Source organism: Trichomycterus rosablanca, chromosome 7 (genome assembly GCF_030014385.1).
Source record: "Trichomycterus rosablanca isolate fTriRos1 chromosome 7, fTriRos1.hap1, whole genome shotgun sequence".
Taxonomy (NCBI): domain Eukaryota; kingdom Metazoa; phylum Chordata; class Actinopteri; order Siluriformes; family Trichomycteridae; genus Trichomycterus; species Trichomycterus rosablanca.
The window spans coordinates 10,068,349-10,092,911 of record NC_085994.1 but is presented as its reverse complement, the minus strand read 5'-3'; the positions used below and the strand labels follow the sequence as shown (position 1 = coordinate 10,092,911).

The 24,563-nt window shown below is 39.2% G+C and overlaps 1 protein-coding gene across 2 annotated transcripts in view; it reads right to left on the bottom strand.

Moving 5' to 3' along the window:
* Nucleotides 1-213: 213 nt before the first annotated feature.
* Nucleotides 214-24,563, bottom strand: part of ppardb (peroxisome proliferator-activated receptor delta b) — a 43,031-nt gene continuing 18,681 nt past the window's right edge. Inside the window, exons 2-8 of one of the 2 annotated variants that reach the window (XM_062998960.1) lie at nucleotides 13,054-13,475; nucleotides 11,017-11,168; nucleotides 8,843-8,981; nucleotides 7,293-7,495; nucleotides 4,571-4,774; nucleotides 3,628-3,871; nucleotides 214-2,220 (exon numbers count right to left, since the gene is read on the bottom strand). In XM_062998960.1, coding sequence (XP_062855030.1) covers nucleotides 1,973-2,220; nucleotides 3,628-3,871; nucleotides 4,571-4,774; nucleotides 7,293-7,495; nucleotides 8,843-8,981; nucleotides 11,017-11,168; nucleotides 13,054-13,432 — 1,569 coding nt within the window. In that variant the 5' untranslated portion in view covers nucleotides 13,433-13,475 and the 3' untranslated portion in view covers nucleotides 214-1,972. Of the gene's footprint in view, nucleotides 2,221-3,627; nucleotides 3,872-4,570; nucleotides 4,775-7,292; nucleotides 7,496-8,842; nucleotides 8,982-9,279; nucleotides 9,711-11,016; nucleotides 11,169-13,053; nucleotides 13,476-24,563 lie in introns of those variants that run through there. The other variant, XM_062998962.1, reaches the window with a different exon arrangement.

Sequence of the window (24,563 nt, the reverse complement as noted above, 5' to 3'; positions counted from 1 at the left end):
TACACCCCACAGTGAACATGTCCAAATTGTGCCCAAAGTGTCAATATTTTGTGTGACCACCATTATTATCCAGCACTGCCTTAACCCTCCTGGGCATGGAATTCACCAGAGCTGCACAGGTTGCTACTGGAATCCTCTTCCACTCCTCCATGATGACATCACGGAGCTGGTGGATGTTAGACACCTTGAACTCCTCCACCTTCCACTTGAGGATGCGTGAAAGGTTTGTGTATTCAGCACAAAATTGCACATTAACCAGATTTAACATTTCACTGTGTATACATGTTATTTATATTGTGCTTTTTAGCCTTTCAGCATCAAGTGGCAATGTTTAACACATGGTACAATCTAAAAGCCTTCAAATAGGACATGGTTATGATCTACAAAAATATAGATGAAATATACTACAGATATAAGATTGGTGTTAATACACAAGTCTCATATCGACAGGGTTAATAGCTAAACAGTCTAAACACTTTTAGGTGACATTCTGTTCGGGGAAATACATAAAAATCACAGAATAACAAATATTGTTAATAAAATTAATAAAAATCTGTTTCATTGGGTGAGCAGATAATGAATTAACATAAAAAGTACATGCTTTTGCGCTGTGTACTGAATATTCTGCCTAAATCAAATTTTCTGTGGTTTTTATTACTGTTGCAATATTAATAACATTTGTATCACATATTTTCAGTAGCATTTGTTTTAGATCCCATACTCTTTGTTAGTTTTCAAACATCAGTCTATTAAAACAAAAAAAATCTATTCAATGCACATTAAAGTTAAGGGGAACCACTAGCATTGTTTACAATGAAAGGTTTTTACCCTTACAGTAATTATCCAAAAAAACTGGCTAAATATTAATTACCTATATTTACTTCACTGCAAGTTAATGAAACATCTTATGATTTTTGTGGTAGCATGTTGAATGAATGGCTCATTTATATTTTGAGGAATTTTTAGAGTAATTGCAGTACACAAGCTATGATATAATTCAATCAATATAATTAGGAGGACCTTGGATGGCAAAGAAGACAAAGAGATGGATCCTTGACCAAATCAAACCGAACCTCTCTCTCAAAGTACAGATAACCAAACTGAAGTGCTCTTATTTTGGACACATTATGAGAAGAACCAACTGGAAAAGGCAATTATGCCTGGAAAAACGAAGGTAAAAAGGAAGAGAACAGCCAACAACAAGATGGATGGTAAGATAATAACAATAAGAAGAAAAAAAAGAAGAAGAAGAATATGAAGAAGAAGAAGAAGAAAGAAAGAACATACAAATTGCAGGACTTTTGATCTGACAAGGTCTGACCGAGGTTACAATAGCATATATCAGCCACATTTAGAATTTCAGTGCCACATATGTGGTCCAGAACAAAACTGAAAAGGTCCTAATTGAAGTCGTTTCAGCTGTTTACACTAATGAAATAAAACACTTCTGGTCATGCAGGGAAAAACATGTAGTGTAAACATTAGCTTTAGTATGAACTATAAAGTGAAGCAATTAATTGTTATCTTAGCAAGCAGTATTACAGTTTTCATATTGATCGGATCAAAACAAAACCACAAAATTAAACTGTGAGGTACATGTGGCCATGATAAATAAGTGTTAAGTAATAAATGAATCTAAAAATTAGAAACAACCTTCACGACTCCTAAATTTTTATATTTAAAATATTTAAATGTTTTAAAATTCTTCTTCTCAGAATAGTTATATTCTGGGTAGTTTTGTAATATTACTCTGCTGTTAAAAAGTCAAAATCTGAGGTTTACCTGTCACAAAAATTTAAGAGTTCTGAAAAAACAAAAAGATCTCCCTGTAAGAAAATAGTCAGTTTTTAAACAGTATTTGATAAAGCTCCATGTGTGTCAATATAAAAATTTTATGGCATAGGCAGCACCATGGACACCTGTGTGCAGCAACATTTCTTAATTCAGGACCAAAGTCTTACAGTCATAAAAATTAATACATGTCCTTATAGATTTCCTGTAGAAGTGGATGCAACGAAGTCTCCGATTCAGTCTTTTTAATCATTTGAACAAGCTGAGCGTTCTCTGTGACTAGCTGTCGCAGGTCAGCCATCTTTTGCAGCAGTCTGGGAAAGAGATGGACTGAGTCAGGATGGTGAGTCTGGAGGTGCTGGTCCAGAGCCTGAAGGATGCTGTCCTGGATCTGCTCCACCTGCTTTACGTTCATAAGTCCAGGACGGTCTAAATTAGAAAACGAAGACAAAAGTAATAGTTAATCAATTTGAGGAGAAAGACACTGCCTGTAGAAAAATTTAGTGATTCAAAATAAGTTGCAGGACAGTTGTATCAAACATAGTTAAGACTACAAATAGGTAGTCTTAGCAATAATGTACAGCAACAAAATCAACTTCTAAACCGTTTCAGAACAACTACGTCACAGTTATAAAAACAGCTCATGTTGTGCTGATTTGTAGGCACTCCTGATATACACCGATCAACCATAACATTAAAACCACCTCCTTGTTTCTACACTCACTGTCCATTTTAACTGCTCCACTTACCATGTAGAAGCACTTTGTAGTTCTACAATTACTGACTGTAGTCCATCTATTTCTTTACATACTTTTTAGACTGCTTTCACCCTGTTCCTCAATGGTCAGGATTCCCACAGGACCACCACAGAGCAGGTATTATTTAGGTGGTGGATCATTCTCAGCACTGCAGTGACACTGACATGGTGGTGGTGTGTTAGTGTGTGTTGTGCTGGTATGAGTGGATCAGACACAGCAGCACTAATGGAGTTTTTAAACACCTTACTGTCACTGCTGGACTGAGAATAGTCCACCAACCAAAAATATCCAGCCAACAGCGCCCCGTGGGCAGCATCCTGTGACCACTGATGAAGATCTTGAAGGTGACCAACTCAAACAGCAGCAATAGATGAGCGATCGTCTCTGACTTTACATCTACAAGGTGAACCAACTGGGTAGGAGTGTCTAATAGAGTGGACAGTGAGTGGACACAATATTTAAAAACTCCAGCAGTGCTGCTCTGTCTGATCCACTCATACCAGCACAACACACACTCACACACCACCACCATGTCAGTGTCACTGCAGTGCTGAGACTGATCCACCACCTAAATAATACCTGTTCTGTGGTGGTCCTGGGAGAGTCCAGACCATTGAAGAACAGGGTGAAAGCAGTCAGTAATTGTAGAACTACAAAGTGCTTCTATATGGTAAGTGGAGCTGATCAAATGGACAGTGAGTGTAGAAACAAGGAGGTGGTTTTAATGTTATGGCTGATGGGTGTAATTGTTGTAGACAGGTTCTGTGTCAACCCAATCTAATTGTTTTGTTTTCCTAGTTTGAATATGCTTGATCTCCCTGTGCACTTTCTGGTGACCTTTGCTAGTTGCACAACACTGCAGGCTAGCACAAGCCTCCTCAGTAACCTTATGCCTAGAGAGAATGTTTGTTTTCTTAACTAATCTGCAGACAATAAAAGCACAAAAATGTGGAAGCAGCATTAAAATAGACAGCAACAGACAAAAAAATCGAAAGTCTTCAGTTTAAAGCTGCGTGTTGGTGCATGTTTAATAATTACCATGTTACTATCTGTGTTGCTATTGAGTTTAAACTCTTACCTCCACACAGTATAATAGATGCCACAAACAGAGCCAGGTCACTATCATCCAGCTCGAGGGCATTAAACTTCACAGCAAACTCAAACTTGGGCTCCATAATTTCACTGAAGGGTTTGCGAAGGCTACGCAAGAACTCTCTCGTCACGAAGCCCTTTCCGTTAGCTACTAGGAGTCCATCTTTATTCATGAGAGATGGCAGCATTGCAAAAATGGCTTCGTGTACGCCATACTTTAACAGCGTTACCTGAAAAAGAGGTAGTACAGGAAATTCTTCAGGTAAAACCTTTATTTAGCTCATTTCACAAAAATGATGAATAGAAATTTGGATCACAGTTGAACTACGAATAGTGAGAACAATTCAGGCTACTAATCATATTATTTCACACTTACTCAGAATTACCAACTGACCTGTTTCAATTCAGAAAAGGAAAATACGTTGCTGCTCAGGTGGTGCAGCAGTAAAGAACGCTAGCGCACCAGAGTTGGGGTTTCGAATACATTGTATCAAATCTCAGCTATGCCTTCCGACTGGGCTGGGCGGCAGCATGAACAACGATTGGCTGTTGTTCAGGGTTAGAGGGTAAAAATTCAGATCATAGATCCTCATAACTGGTGCAACTGCGGCCCCTGCTGGCTGACTGATGGCGCCTGCACAGGGCTGAGGAATAATGCTGATGGGGGTGTGACCCTCCGTACACAGTGCCCGTCGGTGTATGAACTCGACTCGTTCAGGTGAAAAATGCAGTCTGTACTGACTGTACGTGCCGGAGGGGGCGCATGTCAGTTGAGAGGCGTCCTCAGTCAGCGGTGAAGGGTCGAATCAGTATAGAGGACGCATTCAGGGTAATTGAACACGACTAGATTAGGGGAGAAAATTTGAGGGAGAAGAAGTGGGGAAAAATAGAAAAAAAAAAAGGAAAAAAAAAAGGAAAGTACATCATACCTGATCATTAAGAAAGAGATCTACAAAGCCTGGGATGTTTTTGGCAAACTCTGTGAGCTCTCGAACGGTTTCCACAGTGGTGCACTGGCAGCGGTAGAAGACATGGACTCCGATTTCTTTGTTTGGAGGTGCACCGTTTAACTGGTTCCAGACAAGGCCATTCTCTGCCTGCCACAGCGAGTCCATATCATGAATTACAAAGGGCTGTAGAAGACAAAAAGAAAATGAGCAAATACAGATAATAAATAAACACAAATGAAAAACAGTTCAATCAGCGATGACTGGGGCAATTATGGCATCAGTGACCTTCCTGTGTCCACAGACTTCAACATCATGCACAGAACAAGTGGGTTTTTGGTGTTGCCAGTCAACATCTATGTTTACTAATGAACTCAAATCGGCTCTAAATTACCTGGTAGTAGCCTAGACGCTGACATGGTTTTTACTAACAAGGGAAGTTACTAAAATTTTAATCAATTAATCAAAAATCTGATTATAATGATTACTATGAGGGATCTTCAAAAAGTTTCCGGACTTATATTTTTGTTTTCAACGATGAGGGTGGGAGAGTAGTTAATGGTCATGCCTGAGAGAGAGCTTATAGTTCGGATTTAGAGCCATCTGATTTCCACCTTTTTGGACGCTCAAAGTAGCTTTAAGGGGAAGAAGATTTATGTTACGATGATGTGAAAGCAGCAGTGCATCAATGGTATTACAAAGTTGGTATAACTCTGGGAAAAATGTATTGGAAGGTGACTATGTAAAAAAATTATGTAATTTGTTAATGAAATTCTTAATAAATTGTTTTTTTAAGAACCCTTGTATAATTATTTTTTTTTAAAAAGGGCATACTTATGTTCATGTTTACATATCTTATGCAATCTACACATCACTTTATACATGCCAAGTTACACAAAGTCAGAACCTTACAAGAAAAAAGCCTAAGTGACCACAAATAGAAGAAAACAAACTTATTTTAGCTTGTTTGCAGTAGACGCTATTTAACCACACCTAGTGAAATGCTCAGAATATAAATGTACATTAAACCACAGTGAAGAATAACAGTGTGTGTTACAGGTATTTTAGACAACACGTCTACTTACTAACCTGTATACACCGATTAGACATAACATTAAAACCACCTTCTTGTTTCTACACTTACTGTGCATTTTATCAGCTCCACTTACCATATAGGAGCACTTTGTAGTTCTACAATTACTGACTGTAGTCCATCTGTTTCTCTGCATGCTTTGTTAGCCCCCTTTCATGCTCTTCTTCAATGGTCAGGACCCCCACAGGACCACTAGAGTAGGTATTATTTGGGTGGTGGATCATTCTCAGCACTGCAGTGACACTGACATGGTGGTGGTGTGTTAGTGTGTGTTGTGCTGGTATGAGTGGATAAGACACAGCAGCGCTGCTGGAGGTTTTAAACACCTCACTGTCACTGCCGGACTGAGAATAGTCCACCAACCAAAAATATCCAGCCAACAGCGCCCTGTAGGCAGAGTCCTATGACCACTGATAAAGGTCTAGAAGATGACCAACTCAAACAGCAGCAATGGATGAGTGATCGTCTCCGACTTTACATCTACAAGGTGGACCAACTAGGTAAAAGTGTCTAATAGAGTGGACAGTGAGTGGACACGGTATTTCAAAACTCCAGCAGCGCTGCTGTGTCTGATCCACTCATACCAGCACAACACACACTAACACACCACCACGTCAGTGTCACTGCAGCGCTGAGAATGATCCACCACCTAAATAATACCTGCTCTGTGCTGTCCTGTGGGGGTTCTGACCATTGAAGAACAGGATGAAAGCAGGCTAAAAAAAGTATGCAGAGAAACAGATGGACTACAGTCAGTAATTGTAGAGTAAAAACTGTACAAGAAAAAAGCCTAAGTGACCACAAATAGAAGAAAACAAACTTATTTTAGCTTGTTTGCAGTAGATGCTATTTAACCACACCTAGTGAAATGCTCAGAATATGAATGTACACTAAACCACAGTGAAGAATAACAGTGTGTGTTACAGGTATTTTAGACAACATGCTTTGGCCATGTCTACTTTTGATTTGATTTAATGTATACAAACCCCCTTTCCAAAATAGTTGGGGCATTCTGGAAAGGGCAAATTAGATGGTTGTTCCACCGGAGCACCCTCAACTGTTTATTTAAGGCATGTCTTGCATCAGCAATATTACATTTCCCTTTCAAATAACACAGGCATTTTAATGATGGTACAATATCTAGTAAATTTGCGGCCAGTGATAGCTCAGTGGTTAAGGTCCTGGACTAGTAAACAGAAGGTTGCCGGTTCAAGCCCCGCCACCACCAAGTTGCCACTGTTGGGTCCCTGAGCAAGGCCCTTAACCCTCAATTGCTCATTGTGTAAGTCGCTTTGGATAAAAGCGTCTGCCAAATGCTGAAAATGTAAATGTAAATGTAGTAAATGTAGAACCCCTGCCAAAGCTACATTTAGCTTACCTCACAAAGACTGCAAATAAAGGAATCATACAAATATGCACACTGTTCATTTTTTAGTGGTAGTCATTTAAAAACCAAACTCTTATCACACTCATGGACTGGTATCTTTACTGCCTTAACAGCTGAAAAACTCTCCAGAGAGTTTGGAGAGCAAATACCATAGAAGCTTAGGACTCTTAGTAAACAAACATACAACTTGTCAAGTTCAAATAGTAAACAACATGTCCTAATACCGGTGTGCAGGTGGTTTTGCCAGTAAGAATGCTTCGAGCCTTCTTCTTGGTCATGTTGAGATTCTTCAGATAGGCTGTATTCACATGCTTAGCCAAGGTTTTGAGATCAGAGCCTCCTGGGCTCAGCAGACTCTTCTCTCCTGCTAGCAGCCCTGCCACTAGCTTCTTCTTTTCTGCCTCAGGCATACGTCCATACCGGATAGCTGAGGAATGATAAGCAAGATGAAATATTTCAGAAGCTTATTTTGGATTCATAGATGTTTTGACATATTTATAACCAGTAGACAAAATAGCTGAAGACTTAATGCTTTGTTTTAGTACAGAAAGGACAAGAAAATTGGTCTTAACGGAATTGGACATTGGAGTTGTCTATTGCTTTTATAGAACAGTTTTACAAATTAAAAACAATAAGCAAGAAAGTTTAAAACAGGTGTTTCTCCTTTTTAAAAATTTGGAAATTAAATTTTATGTAGTCAGACGTGTAATATTTTTAAGCAAATGTAAGTGCACAATTGTACCTACTAAATTTTATCTATTGGTAAAAAACTCATTTATAACAGAATATAAATATGTTAAATTTAGCAAATAAACTGTAATTGTGCATATATACACCGATCAGCCATAACATTAAAACCAACCTCCTTGTTTCTACACTCACTGTTTATTTTATCATCTCCACTTACCATATAGAAGCACTTTGTAGTTCTGCAATTACTGACTGTAGTCCATTTGTTTCTCTTCATACTTTTTTAACCTGCTTTCACCCTGTTCTTCAATTGTCAGGCTCCCCACAGGACAGCACAGAGCAGATATTATTTAGGTGGTGGATCATTCTCAGCACTGCTGTGACACTGACATGGTGGTGGTGTGTTAGTGTGTGTTGTGCTGGTATCAGTGGATCAGACACAGCAGCGCTGCTGGAGTGTTCACTCACTGTCCAATCTTTTAGACACTCCTACCTAGTTGGTTCGTTTTGTAGATGTAAAGTCAGAGACGATCGCTCATCTATTGCTGCTGTTTGAGTTGGTCGTCTTCTAGACCTTCATCAGTGGTCACAGGACGCTGCCCACGGGGCGCTGTTGGCTGGATATTTTTGGTTGGTGGACTATTCTTAGTTTAGCAGTGACAGTGAGGTGTTTAAAAAATTCCAGCAGCGCTGCTGTGTCTTATCCACTCATACCAGCACAACACACAATAACACACCACCACCATGTCAGTGTCACTGCAGTGCTGAGAATGATCCACCACCTAAATAATACCTGCTCTCTGGTGGTCCTGGGAGAGTCCTGACCATTGAAGAACAGCATGAAAGGGGGCTAACAAAGCATGCAGAGAAACATCAGTCAGTAATTGTAGAACTACAAAGTGCTTCTACATGGTAAGTGGAGCTGATAAAATGGACAGTGAGTGTAGAAACAGGGGGTGGTTTTAAAGTTATGGCTGATCAGTGTATGTGCAGAAGCGTTTCACTTAAAAAAGCCACCTAACAGGGGTGTCAAAGCTTTGCATAAAACTGCATTTAATTACTAATATGACTAAACAATTCTTACCATCGTGAGACATCCCGAGAGCCAGACACTTCTGGAAACGGCAGTATTGACACTTATTGCGATTCTTTTTCTGGATTTTGCAGATGCGTTCACAGCGCTCGTACTCTAACTTCATACGAATAGTGCGTCTAAAAAATCCCTTAAAAACAGTAAATTATCAAAGTGTTAGTGGTGTAGGGAGGTTCAGTACTTTAAACAATTCTCTCTTTCAAATAGATAGAAAATATACATGTTAAACATGTGCAAAATCTAAACTTCAAAGCACAATAGACTAATATGTAAAGCTATTTGGTTACAAAAATTTTTTTGAATGAATGTTTTTTCCACCCAGACAGGAAAAGCTTGTAACATTTACCACACAGTTCTGCCCACCTAAATGACAATGAGTAAATTTATGAGTGTATTTAGGCATTTGCATGCGTGCTTAAAAAACAAACCAACAGCACGCCTACTGCTCTTTAGCCCAGTGAGGTTGGCCTGAAGGGCATCACGCAGCAGTTTTTCCATTCTGCGCAGCAAAAACAAATGCCAGTGCATAACATTTAAGGGAATTTCTAGTACATTACATGAAAGTTGTTATTCTAATACACCCACATCTAAAAATGTTTAAAATGCATATTGATTTATGACAGAAGAAAAAAAGACAGCATAGAGTTTAATTATGTCTCGATCAATCAATCATATTGTAGCTTTTTTTATGCATTTACTCCCCATTTTCCTCCTGACTTCCACTCAATTTGTCTTCTGCTGCTGAGGGATACCCGATTGCATTCGAGGAGAGCACGTCGCTGCACAGACGTCTCTTCCACCAATCATGGTCTTTGCACAGCGTATGAAGATCCCACCCACGCATAGTCCGGCCTCCACCCTGCAGACATGGTGGCCAATTAGTATCCGCTGCAGGCACTGCCAATTATGCCCGCTAGATGGCACCCAGGCGACCGGTGGCAACACCGAGTTTCGAACCGAGGAGTTCAGAATCTTGGCACTGGTGTGCTAGCGGAATATCCCGCTGTGCCACCTGAGTGCCTAATCACCCTGTATCTTATTCAATTAACATCAGTAAAGAAGAATGCAATGTGATACGGAACATAAGGGAGCCCAAAACCACTCCTGTACCAGCATAATGGATCAAAGCTGACTCAAATCCTGACAAGAGAGACGACATATGAAGTTTTATGTTTTATATATGTGCAAACAAACTAAATGGATGGCAAACAAACTAAAGTGATGGCATCACATAACCAAAACTGTAGAGCTGCAATCAGAAATTTTCGACCAAAGGCATTATGATGCTGTGTATAAAATTCAATTACAACAGAGTTATATGTTGATAAGTTGACAATTTTGAGTTGAAATGAAAACATCTAGTTCTCTTGAGAAATATCCATATGGAACATCTTTTTGCCTTGATAACCTTTAAGTGCGAAAAAGCTTCTGACACCTCTGTGGTGGAATCTTTGCCCATTCTTCTCATACAAAAGCTTTCAGTTTGTCGGGGTTTGATGGAAAAAGCCACTCCAGGATATTCCAGGACTGATTCCCTAACAAAGCTTTGGGTGAAAGGGAAGTGTGCTTGGGATCACTGTCCTGATAAAAAGTCCAAGTCAACCAAGGTTCTATTTCTAGGCATAACATTGCTCCTTAAAATGCTTTGGTATTTCTGTGCATCCAGTTCTTGCAGTAAAAAAAAAAAAAAAATCCCCACATCATAAATGACCCACCCTCATGCATTATACTATACTATAGAATACTATTCCCACGGTCAAGAGCGTAGCTGGGTCTTTGATTATATGGGGATTTTTTCTCTGCTGCAAGATAATGGTCTTTTTTGTTTTACTACACTAGTACATATGTTAGGCAAGAGCTACATATTGTCTATACTGTTTCTTCTATTTTTTAGTTAAATAAAAATGTAAAAGAATGAACAAGTCGCAGTTTCTTGTTTTTATTGCATTTTAAAAAATGTACTAACTTTTCTGGAAATGCTGTTTGTACTAAGCATGGTAAGCATTTACGAAATGTGAGCAATATTCACACTCCTCGTTGTTTTGTTGTATTTATTCCTTGTTGGAACAAAAATGGGGCACAAAAAGTGTTTGGATGAAAACAGGATCTAACAGAATTATAGTCTGAATTATAACAGAACAGAATTATAAGGATTAAGTTCATACCTTACATCCCTCACAAGCATGAACACCATAGTGGAAACCCGAAGCTTTGTCTCCACATATCCTGCACTCCACGTTCATTCCTGTTCCATCGGCAGCATCCCGGCCCAACTTCAAATGATCAGACAGTGACAGAGTCGAGCTCTGAACTGGGTCTGAGGTGGATAATTAAAAAACGCACTATTAATATTGACAGTTTCTCAGTGTCTGTGCAAAAGCTATTATTATTAAGACAACGTGTCAACAAAAAATAAAGCGTATTAAAAAATCTTCAAAAAAATAATGACACATTTGTAGTGAGTACATTGCACAGATACATTGTTTTTATTCAAATTAAAACATGTTCAACTCTAAACATCCTGACCTGAAACCACCTGGACTGGCACATTCTATTCATGACGCATTTAAATCTTTTCCATATTTGTGGGCTGGTAACTCCCACTGTCACTGCACCACAAAGACCCCCTCTTCATCACATGATACCCTGCACACTCATTCCATCACACTCCAAATCATGCTAAGCTAAAGATACATTTAAGATAAATATAAATTTAATCCTGATCTGCTATGATGCATAAATACCTGCCTAAAATTCAAGGTTTTAAACTTTCCAACCTGATCGATAAAAATTCTTGCTATAAACAAACATAACCTTAACTGGCATGACGGGGATCATTCACATAAATGTGCCACAAAACCATAAGAATAATCATCATCATGCCTTTGAATAAACTGAATATTTATTAATTTGGGTTGTAAAGCCATGTGTGACACATATTTGTGTCCTTTTATAGCACGATGGGCATTATGTTTCGATCAGCTTATTGTATCTTTTGGGTCCATTTTATATTTTAATTTTTATGGCTGTGAGATGTTTAAGTTCGGCCATCCCCTCCCACCCCTCTCACGTGTCTGTGTAAGTCGGTCAGCTGACAGCACTGGGTGGTGGGCTAGCATAATAGGCCGCTGCACCACACAAGCTTTTTACTATGTTGTGTATTGTATACAACTGGACTAAAGCTAAAAGACTTTTAGTCTTCTGCATGCCAGTTAGTTAAAAATAAGTTGACTTGGTAAGTTGAAAGTCCCAGGCAGAACATTTGCATAGCAACACTAGTAAGACATCATCTACTTCTGCTCAGATTCTAACTCATACAATGAAATCTGATCACATCACCCCGTCCCAGAGCAGCTTCATTGGCTGCCCATTAATAAGCGTATACAATATAAAATTTTGCTTCTCACATTTACGGCACTTCATGGTTTAGGTCCAGTTTATTTGTCGGACGTTCTCAAGTGCTACACTCCATCCCAGAATTTGAGGTCGTCAGATGCTGGTCTCCTGGTAGTTCCCAGGTTCAGACTGAGTACTATGGGTGGTTGATCTTTTAGTGTTGCTGCTCCTTCGCTCTGGAACTCTCTTCTTTCCTCTCTATGTTCCACTTCTTTGAATTTAAAGCTCTCCTAAAGACTCACCTTTTTTCTAAGCACTTTCTCACCTTCTGCTTTTTCTGTGTGATTGTTACTTTTGTATGTAAAGCGACCTTGGGTTTTGTGAAAGGCTCTATATGAGTGTAACATTATTATTATTATTATCTAATAATACCAATTTGATGACTAGCTTAAAATTCCAATTAATTAATGCCCCAACTCCATAATTTCATTTTTATATGGAGAAAATTCTGTACTTTTTTCTAACAATTTCTTTGACTCATCCATCAGTGGATTCTCATTACAATCCCTAAAATGTTTCAGAGGACAAACCGTAACCATACAGTGTACACCTGGCTTTATATGTAGGAGTACATTACAGCAAATGAACAGAAAAAGTTTGGCTGTTGCCAAATTGACTAAACAGACATGTTCTCCCAGTGCCTGTGTGAGTTTCCTCTGGGAACTCTGATTTCCTCTCACAGTCCAAAGACATGCAAGTGAGGTGAATTCGAAATACAAAATTGTCCATGACTGTGTTTAACATTACAGTTGAACTGATGAATCATGTGTAATCTGTAACCACCTGTCCTGTCATGAACTGTTTACCTTGTAATGTGCTGGTTGTTACAGAAGCACAGCTCTTCTTTGGTGCTTTATTTTTTTCAGCTTCCTTTCCATTCTGATCACTCGTACTCAGCGCTCGCTTGTTTCTGAGTGATGCTTTGGTTTCATGGCTGTCTACATTCTCTCCGCTCTCTCCCTCCTCTCCTGAGGCGGAACCGAGCTCTCTGAGCTCGGACGACGTCGGCTCTTCTTGAACCATCAACCAGGCCGTGTCGTCTGTGACGTGGGGAAGGTTAAGGTCAGACTGTGGTGATGGCTGATCATCAGAAAGCCCATCTAAGGCTACAGTACTTTGTACAACAGACAGCTCTGCCAGACTCTCACTGTTCTTAGCAGAAGCAGCTTGTTCGACCCCCTCCATCGTCTCTTGTCGGCTAGTCCATCATTTGGCTGCTATGGCCACCCTACAGACAGACCAAACGAGAGATGGTTTAGGATTAAGTGGTATGTAAAAAAAGTTCAAATATTATCTGTTGTACAAAAAAATCATAATCCAAGTAATGTATAACCTGTAATAGAATTTAATAACAGACAATTATGGTGCCACAGTAAAGTACACTAGGTTATAAATGGCAGTGTTTTACCACTACCGATTGTAAATGCAGGATCTGTATAAGCAACAGAAAATCTTAAAACCATTACAGCATTAAAATAGAAATGAAAATATGATGATGAACAATCCCCTTAAAGTTAACAAGGACAACTCAGGTGAGCACTTAACTACCACTTTTTACTACCAAGCAATATACCAACAGTAATCATCAGTGTGTACACAAACCATAAACCGTATTTAAACCACTTTTTTATTATTGTTATTTTTATTATTGTTGCGGTTTATTCAATTAGTAACATATTTCTAACATGAAACACAGCGTCCAGACATTTTTACTTCAGCCCACAGGTGCCTCTTTACATCCAAAATAACTGGCTCCAAAATATCTGGATATATAACATGCTAGTGAAAATTTATGTTCAATTCAAAGACCACCAAATCTAAATAACAGACAACAACGTAACAATGTAATATCAGTGAAAATGACAGTTGATGTAGACAGATTACACAGCACACATCTCAAAAGCCAGCCAAACAGCCATTATAATCTTAAACAGTAACAGACATCTATTTTGTACAGTCAGCGTTTCTAAATGCATAGTGTGTTTAATTTTATAAACTTCTATATCACAACCAATACAAATAATAAAATAAAATAGGGATTGTGATAACATTTTGGCCTTATTTTACCCATGTAAAGTTATCAAACAATGTATGTGTCATTTGTGACACAGAACCCTGTCTTTATTAAAATTAAATAATAAAAAATTAAAATGTACAGTGTATCACAAAAGTGAGTACACCCCTCACATTTCTGCAAATATTTCATTATATCTTTTCATGGGACAACACTATAGACATGAAACTTGGATATAACTTAGAGTAGTCAGTGTACAGCTTGTATAGCAGTGTAGATTTACTGTCTTCTGAAAATAACTCAACACACAGCCATTAATGTCTAAATAGCTGGCAACATAAGAGAGTACACCCCACAGTGAACATGTCCAAATTGTGCCCAAATGTGTCGTTGTCCCTCCCTGGTGTCATGTGTCAAGGTCCCAGGTGTAAATGGGGAGCAGGGCTGTTAAATTTGGTGTTTTGGGTACAATTCTCTCATACTGGCCACTGGATATTCAACATGGCACCTCATGGCAAAGAACTCTCTGAGGATGTGAGAAATAGAATTGTTGCTCCCCACAAAGATGGCCTGGGCTATAAGAAGATTGCTAACACCCTGAAACTGAGCTACAGCATGGTGGCCAAGGTCATACTGCGGTTTTCCAGGACAGGTTCCACTCGGAACAGGCTTCGCCAGGGTCGACCAAAGAAGTCGAGTCCACGTGTTCGGCGTCATATCCAGAGGTTGGCTTTTAAAAATAGACACATGAGTGCTGCCAGCATTGCTGCAGAGGTTGAAGACGTGGGAGGTCAGCCTGTCAGTGCTCAGACCATACGCCGCACACTGCATCAACTCGGTCTGCATAGTCGTCATCCCAGAAGGAAGCTGACGCACAAGAAAGCCCGCAAACAGTTTGCTGAAGACAAGCAGTCCAAGAACATGGATTACTGGAATGTCCTGTGGTCTGACGAGACCAAGATAAACTTGTTTGGCTCAGATGGTGTCCAGCATGTGTGGCGGCGCCCTGGTGAGAAGTACCAAGACAACTGTATCTTGCCTACAGTCAAGCATGGTGGTGGTAGCATCATGGTCTTGGGCTGCATGAGTGTTGCTGGCACTGGGGAGCTGCAGTTCATTGAGGGAAACATGAATTCCAACATATACTGTGACATTCTGAAACAGAGCATGATCCCCTCCCTTCGAAAACTGGGCCTCATGGCAGTTTTCCAACAGGATAACGACCCCAAACACAACCTCCAAGATGACAACTGCCTTGCTGAGGAAGCTGAAGGTAAAGGTGATGGACTAAACCCAATTGAGCACCTGTGGCGCATCCTCAAGTGGAAGGTGGAGGAGTTCAAGGTGTCTAACATCCACCAGCTCTGTGATGTCATCATGGAGGAGTGGAAGAGGATTCCAGTAGCAACCTGTGCAGCTCTGGTGAATTCCATGCCCAGGAGGGTTAAGGCAGTGATAATAATGGTGGTCACACAAAATATTGACACTTTGGGCACAATTTGGACATGTTCACTGTGGGGTGTACTCACTTATGTTGCCAGCTATTTAGACATTAATGGCTGTGTGTTGAGTTATTTTCAGAAGACAGTAAATCTACACTGCTATACAAGCTGTACACTGACTACTCTAAGTTATATCCAAGTTTCATGTCTATAGTGTTGTCCCATGAAAAGATATAATGAAATATTTGCAAAAATGTGAGGGGTGTACTCACTTTTGTGATACACTGTATAATTATTAGGATTAATAAGCAAATATCAAGAAGTATTAGACAGTGGAAACCAAGTAGGTAGAGCTTCGGGCTATTAATCAAAATGTTGTGTGGACAGCTTGGCTCTGCAATGCAGCCACTGTTGGGCCCTCGAGCAAGGCCCTTAATCCTCTCGGCTGCAGGAGTGCCATTTAATGGCTGACCTTGTGCTCCGACTCCAGCTTCCAAACAAGCTTAAATGTGTCTGAATATGTATATATGACAAATAAAGGCATTCCATGTGACCAAGATTATTTATTATCATTAATTAAGTAATGACACAGCATCAGATTTACAATTAAAGACAAAAAATTTAATACTAATAGCTAATAGCTCCTGTTTTGCAATTTTTAATTGAATACACTCTATCATAAATTATATAATAAGCAAAACGATTTGAGCAATAACGTAAACCTTTGAAAAAAAGGCATGCATTTCAGAATTACTTCTATTTGATGTAACTAGATTGGTAATAGGTAAACAATGGCTGCAAATTTAAAACATAAACAATGGCTGCAAAGAAGGTCCTGGGTTCAATCCCCAGGTGGGGCAGTCTGGGTCCTTTCTGTGCGGAGTTTGCAAGTTCTCCCCGTGTCTGCGTGGGTTTCCTCCGGGAGCTCCGTTTTCCTCCCACAAGTCCAAAAACATGCAGTTAGGTTAATTGGAGACACTGAATTGCCCTATAGGTGAATGGGTGTGTGTATGTGTGTCTGCCCTGTGATGGACTGGCGCCTCGTCCAGGGTGTTACTGTGTGCCTTACGCCCATTGAAAAGCTGGTATAGGCTCCAGCAACCCCCGCAACCCTGATTGGATAAGCGGCTGCAAATTTAAAACTAAAACGAGTTTTTGGTGAGTGGAACAAATTCATATGCTCAGTCATGTGAGCATTTGCTTCACTGGAAAAAATAAAATTCAACAAAACCTGTCCTTTAATAAATTTACATGGTAAATCCTCTCAGTAACTGTTGCGAGAATATATTAAATTCTTATTTTTTTTGTAAAAAGAAAGTTTACTTTTTTTAATGCTTCTGATTTGTAAATTGGCAGAATGGTGTCCCTACTGCTGCCCATGACCCTGCACTCATGCCCAAACACATTGAACTCTGTGTCTAAACAGTTCTTTACAAACGTGCAACAAAAATACACGAAAGAGGCAACATTTACAGACTACTTTTTAAATTTATATATTTTTAATATATTTATATTTTTACATTTACATTTATATTTTTTTTTAATGTATATACAACACAACTGCCTCATTCAAGACAAACTGAAGTCTGGATCAAAGATTTTCATTAATAATTTTCTCAGTAAATAAACGAGGAAACTGGAACAGGACAGTTAACCTTTCACAATCAACATCCAAGTTACGCAAGAGTCAAAAATCAATACACAGACCAAAACAAACAAAAACACCAGCTCACAGAACTGCACAGTGACCTGAAAGAAACTGCTCATTTAAATGGCTAAAATTTGAAGCTGCGATGTTGTAAACAAAGTTAAGCAGTAAGATGCCAGTTGAATAAAAATGTTAATGAATAAATTCTTATGCAATGAAATTGCCACAAAAAAAAAACTGTCATAAGGGTCAGGACTGTTCACACTGAGCTCTGTGAACCAAGTAAACAATCTGCTTAGCAAAGAGCTTACCACTCCAGTACTGGATTTTAACAAATGATTTCTATGCAAACTAGGTCATTTTGACAGCAGGAGTAATCAGCAAAATGACTAATTTGCATTATTACTATTTAACTATAATTACAAATAACCATAAAGTTACTATTAATTCATTTAATCATCACTTTTCTACCTAAACTATTCAAGGAAAACCCACATGGGAAACATGCCAAATTTACAGACAGACCCAAGATGAGGTTCAAACCCAGGTCCTCAGATTCCTGCAGTAAACAGCAAATCTCAAATTGCAGTGTTTGTTTGAGATAACAAAGAGTGGAATTATAAGACATGCAATTAGAAATCGATTAATAGATTTTTTTCAGGCAACCCACATTTTGTCCATGATTTTTAGGGGACCCAGGCAGCACAAAAAATGCATCTTACTCTCTGGTCCCACTGTGGTTTACAAAATGTTACATAAAGCCTCCACAAGCTGTACAAGCTTATTTAATTATTATTATTTTTCTTTGCTACACATTTTTTCCAGCTTGCGACCCCTACCTAGGGTTTGAAAAACTCTGACATAAATAATACAAGCCATAACACAAAGACAGGTCAAGTAAAAGTGGATTTTTTTGCTTAAATGCATTATTGCATCACATTTACTCTTGAATGTTAATTGTACAAGTTCTGCTTAAATTGAGTGCTTCTTAAGATTTAGAATAGTATTTGATTTGCTCTTATCTGAACAGGGATCATTATTTAGTAAATTTAGGTATTTATAAACGAGCAATTCATGACTTTTAGAGATATTACAAACAACAAACATTGTGATAGACTTAATAATAAATCATTAGTCTAGAAATTAGCAAGAATTAAACAAATACACTTCCAAGACCTTAACCACTCACTTCTGTTTTTTTTTTTTTAACCAAAAGCATTTTTGTCAGAAATGTCTGATATATCTCTTATGTCAAATGTTATATTTTATCTCTTATGTCAAACTTACTTTTAAACTTAAAAGAATTTTGGCTAATTTGTAAAACTAGACTAAATGTAAAATACATGAAAAACACTGAGCAATCATGAGAAGAATGGGAGCTGAAACCACATTGTGACTGTAATCCATGTAATTTCTAATAAAAAGATTACTAGGCAGTCATGTACAACTGTTAGCTTGAACAATACATCTAAAATCTATGTAGGTACACAGATAGAAATATGGATATATTACAATTGATAAAAGCTTTGGTCTGGCCAGTAGCTAGTGCTGGACAATAATTCGATATCGATATACAGGGGTTGGACAAAATAACTGAAACACCTGTCATTTTAGTGTGGGAGGTTTCATGGCTAAATTGGACCAGTCTGGTGGCCAATCTTCATTAATTGCACATTGCACCAGTAAGAGCAGAGTGTGAAGGTTCAATTAGCAGGGTAAGAGCACAGTTTTGCTCAAAATATTGCAATGCACACAACATTATGGGTGACATACCAGAGTTCAAAAGAGGACAAATTGTTGGTGCACGTCTTGCTGGCGCATCTGTGACCAAGACAGCAAGTCTTTGTGATGTATCAAGAGCCACGGTATCCAGGGTAATGTCAGCATACCACCAAGAAGGACAAACCACATCCAACAGGATTAACTGTGGACGCAAGAGGAAGCTGTCTGAAAGGGATGTTCGGGTGCTAACCCGGATTGTATCCAAAAAACATAAAACCACGGCTGCCCAAATCACGGCAGAATTAAATGTGCACCTCAACTCTCCTGTTTCCACCAGAACTGTCCGTCGGGAGCTCCACAGGGTCAATATACACGGCCGGGCTGCTATAGCCAAACCTTTGGTCACTCGTGCCAATGCCAAACGTCGGTTTCAATGGTGCAAGGAGCGCAAATCTTGGGCTGTGGACAATGTGAAACATGTATTGTTCTCTGATGAGTCCACCTTTACTGTTTTCCCCACATCCGGGAGAGTTACGGTACGCACGCTGAGACGCTAGCCTAGTAGTTTGTTTGTAGCCTTTAGCTAAATAACTTTTTATATACGTATGTTTTAAACATATAATTTATACGTTAATCTTCCGTGTGTTGTTGATTTAGTTTTATTTTGTTTATCGTAAAAAAGCGCTTGTGTTTACTAACGTAAATTCGTGCTGTGTTGGAAACTAGGAAACTTCTGCTACCGGCATCCGAACGAAGCCCGGTTTTGTTTGTTTTTGTACTTCAGCGCATAAACATCATAATTATCCAGAATTAAAACCGTTTTCGGTCCGCACGAAGCGCGTTTGTGTTTGGTTGTGTTCTGTATTTCAGCTCTTAAAACACCTCTGTTTTGTGAGGAGTTATAACCGTTTCTGTTCGTAGGAAGCGCGTTTATTTGTTTTGTACACCAGCGCATAACACCGTTTTCCTTTAGAATTACAGCCGCTTTTGTCCGAACGAAGCACGTTTGTGTTGGTTTGGTTGGTGGTTTTTGTATTCCAGCTCATCATCGCCTGTTTCATCCGGAATTAAAGCCGTTCTTCTGTGACTACCAGCAGAAGCGCCGGTGAATCCAACATAAACATCATCTCCAACTCATCTTGTAAAGCTAAGTATATTTCTTTGTTGTTATGGCCCCAGCAGGAGCGCTGTATCCATGTTCCGAGTGTAATATGTTCAGTTATTCCTTCTCCGTGTTTAGTGATAACTTTACATGTGATAAGTGTAGATTAGTGGTTAGTCTAACGGAGAAGATCTCAGTGTTAGAAGGGCGCATTCGGGCGTTAGAACAGACTACTACTAGTGAGGGCTTAGATTCAGCTGTAGCAGTCCCGAATGCCAGCAGTTCAGGTACAGAACCCCAGACTCCGGCATTAGAGCCCTCACAGCGGGGCGACTGGGTGACGTCTCGGCGACATAGTCGTAGGGAAAAGCACCGACCATCTCAGTTGCACGTGTCCAACAGGTTTTCCCCACTCAGTGAGCCACCCGCTGAGAAGCCTGTTAATGTAAGTGCTCTGGTTATAGGAGATTCTCAGCTCCGACACGTGCGTATTGCAACCCCCATAGAGACACCAGCAACCATAGTCACCTGTATTCCGGGGGCCAGGGCGCCTGACATCAGAGCAAACCTGAAAGTGCTGGCTAATGCTAATCGTAGATTTTCGAAGATTGTTATCCACGTCGGCACTAATGATGTTCGTTTACGGCAGTCTGAGGTTACTAAGAGTAATGTTAAAGAGGTGTGTGAGTTAGCTAGGTCGATGTCTGAGGCAGTAGTGTGCTCTGGCCCCTTACCGATTCGACCCAGTGGCGAAACCTACAGCAGGTTGTTGTCGCTGAACCGCTGGATGTCTAAATGGTGCTCAGAAAACTGCATCGATTTTGTAGATAACTGGTCCACCTTTGAGGGAAGGCCTGGTCTTTTGAAGCGGGATGGTGTCCACCCCACGTGGGAGGGTGCTGCTCGCATTTCTTGCAGCATAGGTGACAGGCTTTACCACCGCGTTAGTGTAGCGGCAGATAGTGTTAAATGACTATCCAGAGCCAAGACCAGGCAGCAGACTAACAGGCCTAACCGACTGTCTGCGAGTCGCCATCGGACGTCACCCGGAATCCTTAGGTCACAAACCATTGAGACTGTGTCTGTTTACCGTGGCAGGTGTAAGCCAAAACAAAATCAAAAAGTATGTCATAATAACTTAATTAAAATTAATCTAAATGAGCATCATGAAAACCCTAGTAAAGTTAAACTAAAGTTAGGACTTCTAAACATCAGGTCACTTGCATGCAAAACAGTAATTGTAAATGAAATAATTACAGATAATTGTCTTAGTGCCCTGTGTTTAACCGAGACCTGGGCTAGACCTGATGAGTATCTAAGTTTAAATGAAGCATCTCCTCCGGGTTACAGTTATGAACATAAGCCACGTCTTAGCGGTCGTGGTGGAGGAATAGCCGCAATTTATGATAAAGACATAGGTCTTACTGTAAAATCATCTCCCATAACAAACTCGTTTGAAGTTCTTATCTCTGACATAACCAATAAATGTTCATCTGATAAAAATAGTATGTTTAAACTGGTTACTGTTTATCGACCCCCTGGTCCTTACTCAGAATTTCTTAACGAATTTGCCGATTTTCTTTCTAAATTAGTCTTATCAACTAAGAAAGCTTTAATTGTTGGTGACTTTAATATTCATTATGAGGATAAGTGTAATCCACTCAAAATTGCGTTTGATTCTATTTTAGAATCCTTAGGCATCACCCAAAATGTAACAGGACCCACTCACCGCTGTAAACATACCTTAGATTTAATACTTACTTATGGTATAAACATAGACAACCTGGAAATTATACCACAGAATGACTTAATCTCTGATCACTCCCTACTAATATATGAAGTGTCCCTGTCCAATAATATACAGCAACCAAATCGTTTTAAATGTAAGCGCACTATTACATCTGCAACTGCAGCAGCGTTCATAAACTGCCTACCAGAATTACCAAATATATCAGCATCAGAACCTAAAGAACTAGATCAGGCAACTCAAAACCTAGAGACCGTACTGCGCACAACCTTAGATAACGTAGCCCCACTCAAAACTAAACTGATTAGGGAGAAAAAACTTGCTCCTTGGTACAATGACCACACATGCGCACTTAAACAAGCAGCACGGAAATTAGAACGTAAGTGGCGTCACACTACACTGGAGGTGTATAAGATTGCTTGGAAAGATGCTCTAACTGAGTATAAACATGCACTTATAAAAGCTAAATCTTTATATTATTCATCCCTAATAGAGAAAAATAAAAACAATCCTAGATTCCTTTTTGAGACAGTGTCCAAATTAACTAAAAACGTCAATGAAACTGAATCTAATATACCGCCCGACTGTACCAGTGATGATTTTTTAAAATTCTTTAATGACAAGATAGAAAAAATACGACTTCAGAGTCAGAGTGTGTCACTTGCCAATGTTAAGTATGGACTCACTCCGAGCAGCATTGGTGATAATAGTAACGAGTTAATCCAACTAAATTCCTTTAATCCAATCTCCCAAAATGAACTAACTGTGTTGATTAAATCATCGAAGTCATCATCGTGTATACTCGATCCTGTTCCAACTCGTTTACTTAAAGATTTACTCCCAGCTATTGTAGAGCCCCTGCTTACATTAATCAATGCATCCCTTAGCCTTGGGTATGTACCTAAATTGTTTAAAAGTGCTGTTATTAAACCCCTGATTAAAAAACCTAATCTTGATCCACATGTTTTATCTAATTATAGGCCAATTTCAAACCTTCCTTTTGTCTCAAAGATATTAGAAAAAGTCGTTTCCAAACAGCTATGTTCTTATTTGAATGAAAATTGTATTCATGAAAAATTTCAATCAGGATTTAGACCCAACCATAGTACCGAAACCGCATTAATTAGAGTAGTTAACGAGTTGTTAATGTCTTCTGATAATGGATGTGTCTCTTTTCTTGTTCTATTAGATCTTAGTGCAGCGTTTGATACGGTCGATCATAACATTTTACTGGAGAGGCTAGAAAATACAGTAGGTGTTAAAGGACTCGCACTCTCTTGGTTTCAATCATATTTGACTGACCGCTCTCAATTCGTTTATGTAAATAATAAATGCTCAGAAACTACAAAAGTAAAGTGTGGTGTTCCACAGGGGTCGGTACTTGGACCGCTATTATTTACACTCTATATGCTTCCACTAGGTGAAATTATTCATAAACATGGCATAAACTTTCACTGCTATGCAGATGACACACAGCTGTATATATCAGCCAAACCAAATGATACTGACACAATCAGTAAGATAGAAGATTGTGTAAACGACATAAAAAACTGGATGTCGTGTAATTTTCTTTTACTTAATTCAGATAAAACTGAGGTTTTACTTGTTGGCTCTAAAGCTGCAAGAGACAAGTTGTCTAACCTGGTGCTAAACTTAAACACGTTCTCTGTTACTCCCAGCCCAGATGTAAAAAACTTAGGTGTCACAATAGATTCAGATCTCTCATTTGATACACACGTTAATAATATTACTAGAGTTGCTTTCTATCATTTGCGTAATATCTCTAAAATAAGAAATATACTATCTGTTAATGACGCCGAAAAACTGATCCATGCGTTTATAACTTCTCGGTTAGATTATTGTAATGCTCTTCTAACTGGATGCTCTGGTAGATCCTTAAACAAACTCCAGTTAGTTCAAAATGCAGCAGCTCGAGTGCTAACTAGAACTAAAAAATTTGATCATATCACTCCTGTTCTATCATCTCTACACTGGCTGCCAGTTAAATTTCGCATTGATTACAAAATACTTTTACTAACCTATAAAGCGCTACATGGTCTGGCTCCACAGTATCTGAGTGAGCTTATTAATTACTACAACCCAGCACGTCCACTTCGTTCACAAGATGCAGGGTTACTTATAGTTCCTAAAATTAAAAAGACCAAAGCTGGTGGAAGAGCATTTTCTTACAAAGCTCCACAACTCTGGAATAATCTTCCTGCCTCTGTTCGGTATTCGGACACAGTCTCAATGTTTAAGTCTAAACTGAAAACATATTTATTTTCTCAGGCTTTTGATTAGTATAGACAAAGGCGCAGAGCTTGGGGGTTCTTGGTCATAGAAACTTGTGGTGATCAGGGATGTTGGGTCGCTGTCGTTCTGCCTCTCTTGTCCAATCACTCTGGTTTGGGTAGGAGAGGTGGGCGCTGATGTCCTGTGAAAGCCTTCATGACCTTGTTACCTGCTCGCTCTCCCTTTTAGTTATGCTGTAATAATTAGGGCTGCCGGAGTCTAAAACTCTCTGTAAAACTGTTTGTCAACTAGCATTGTACATTATTAACTACATTCTCTGTTGTTTTACCCCGAGGGCATTCTGATGGAAACCTGTTTACCCGCCGAGGTTAAGGATTAAAGTCGAGAC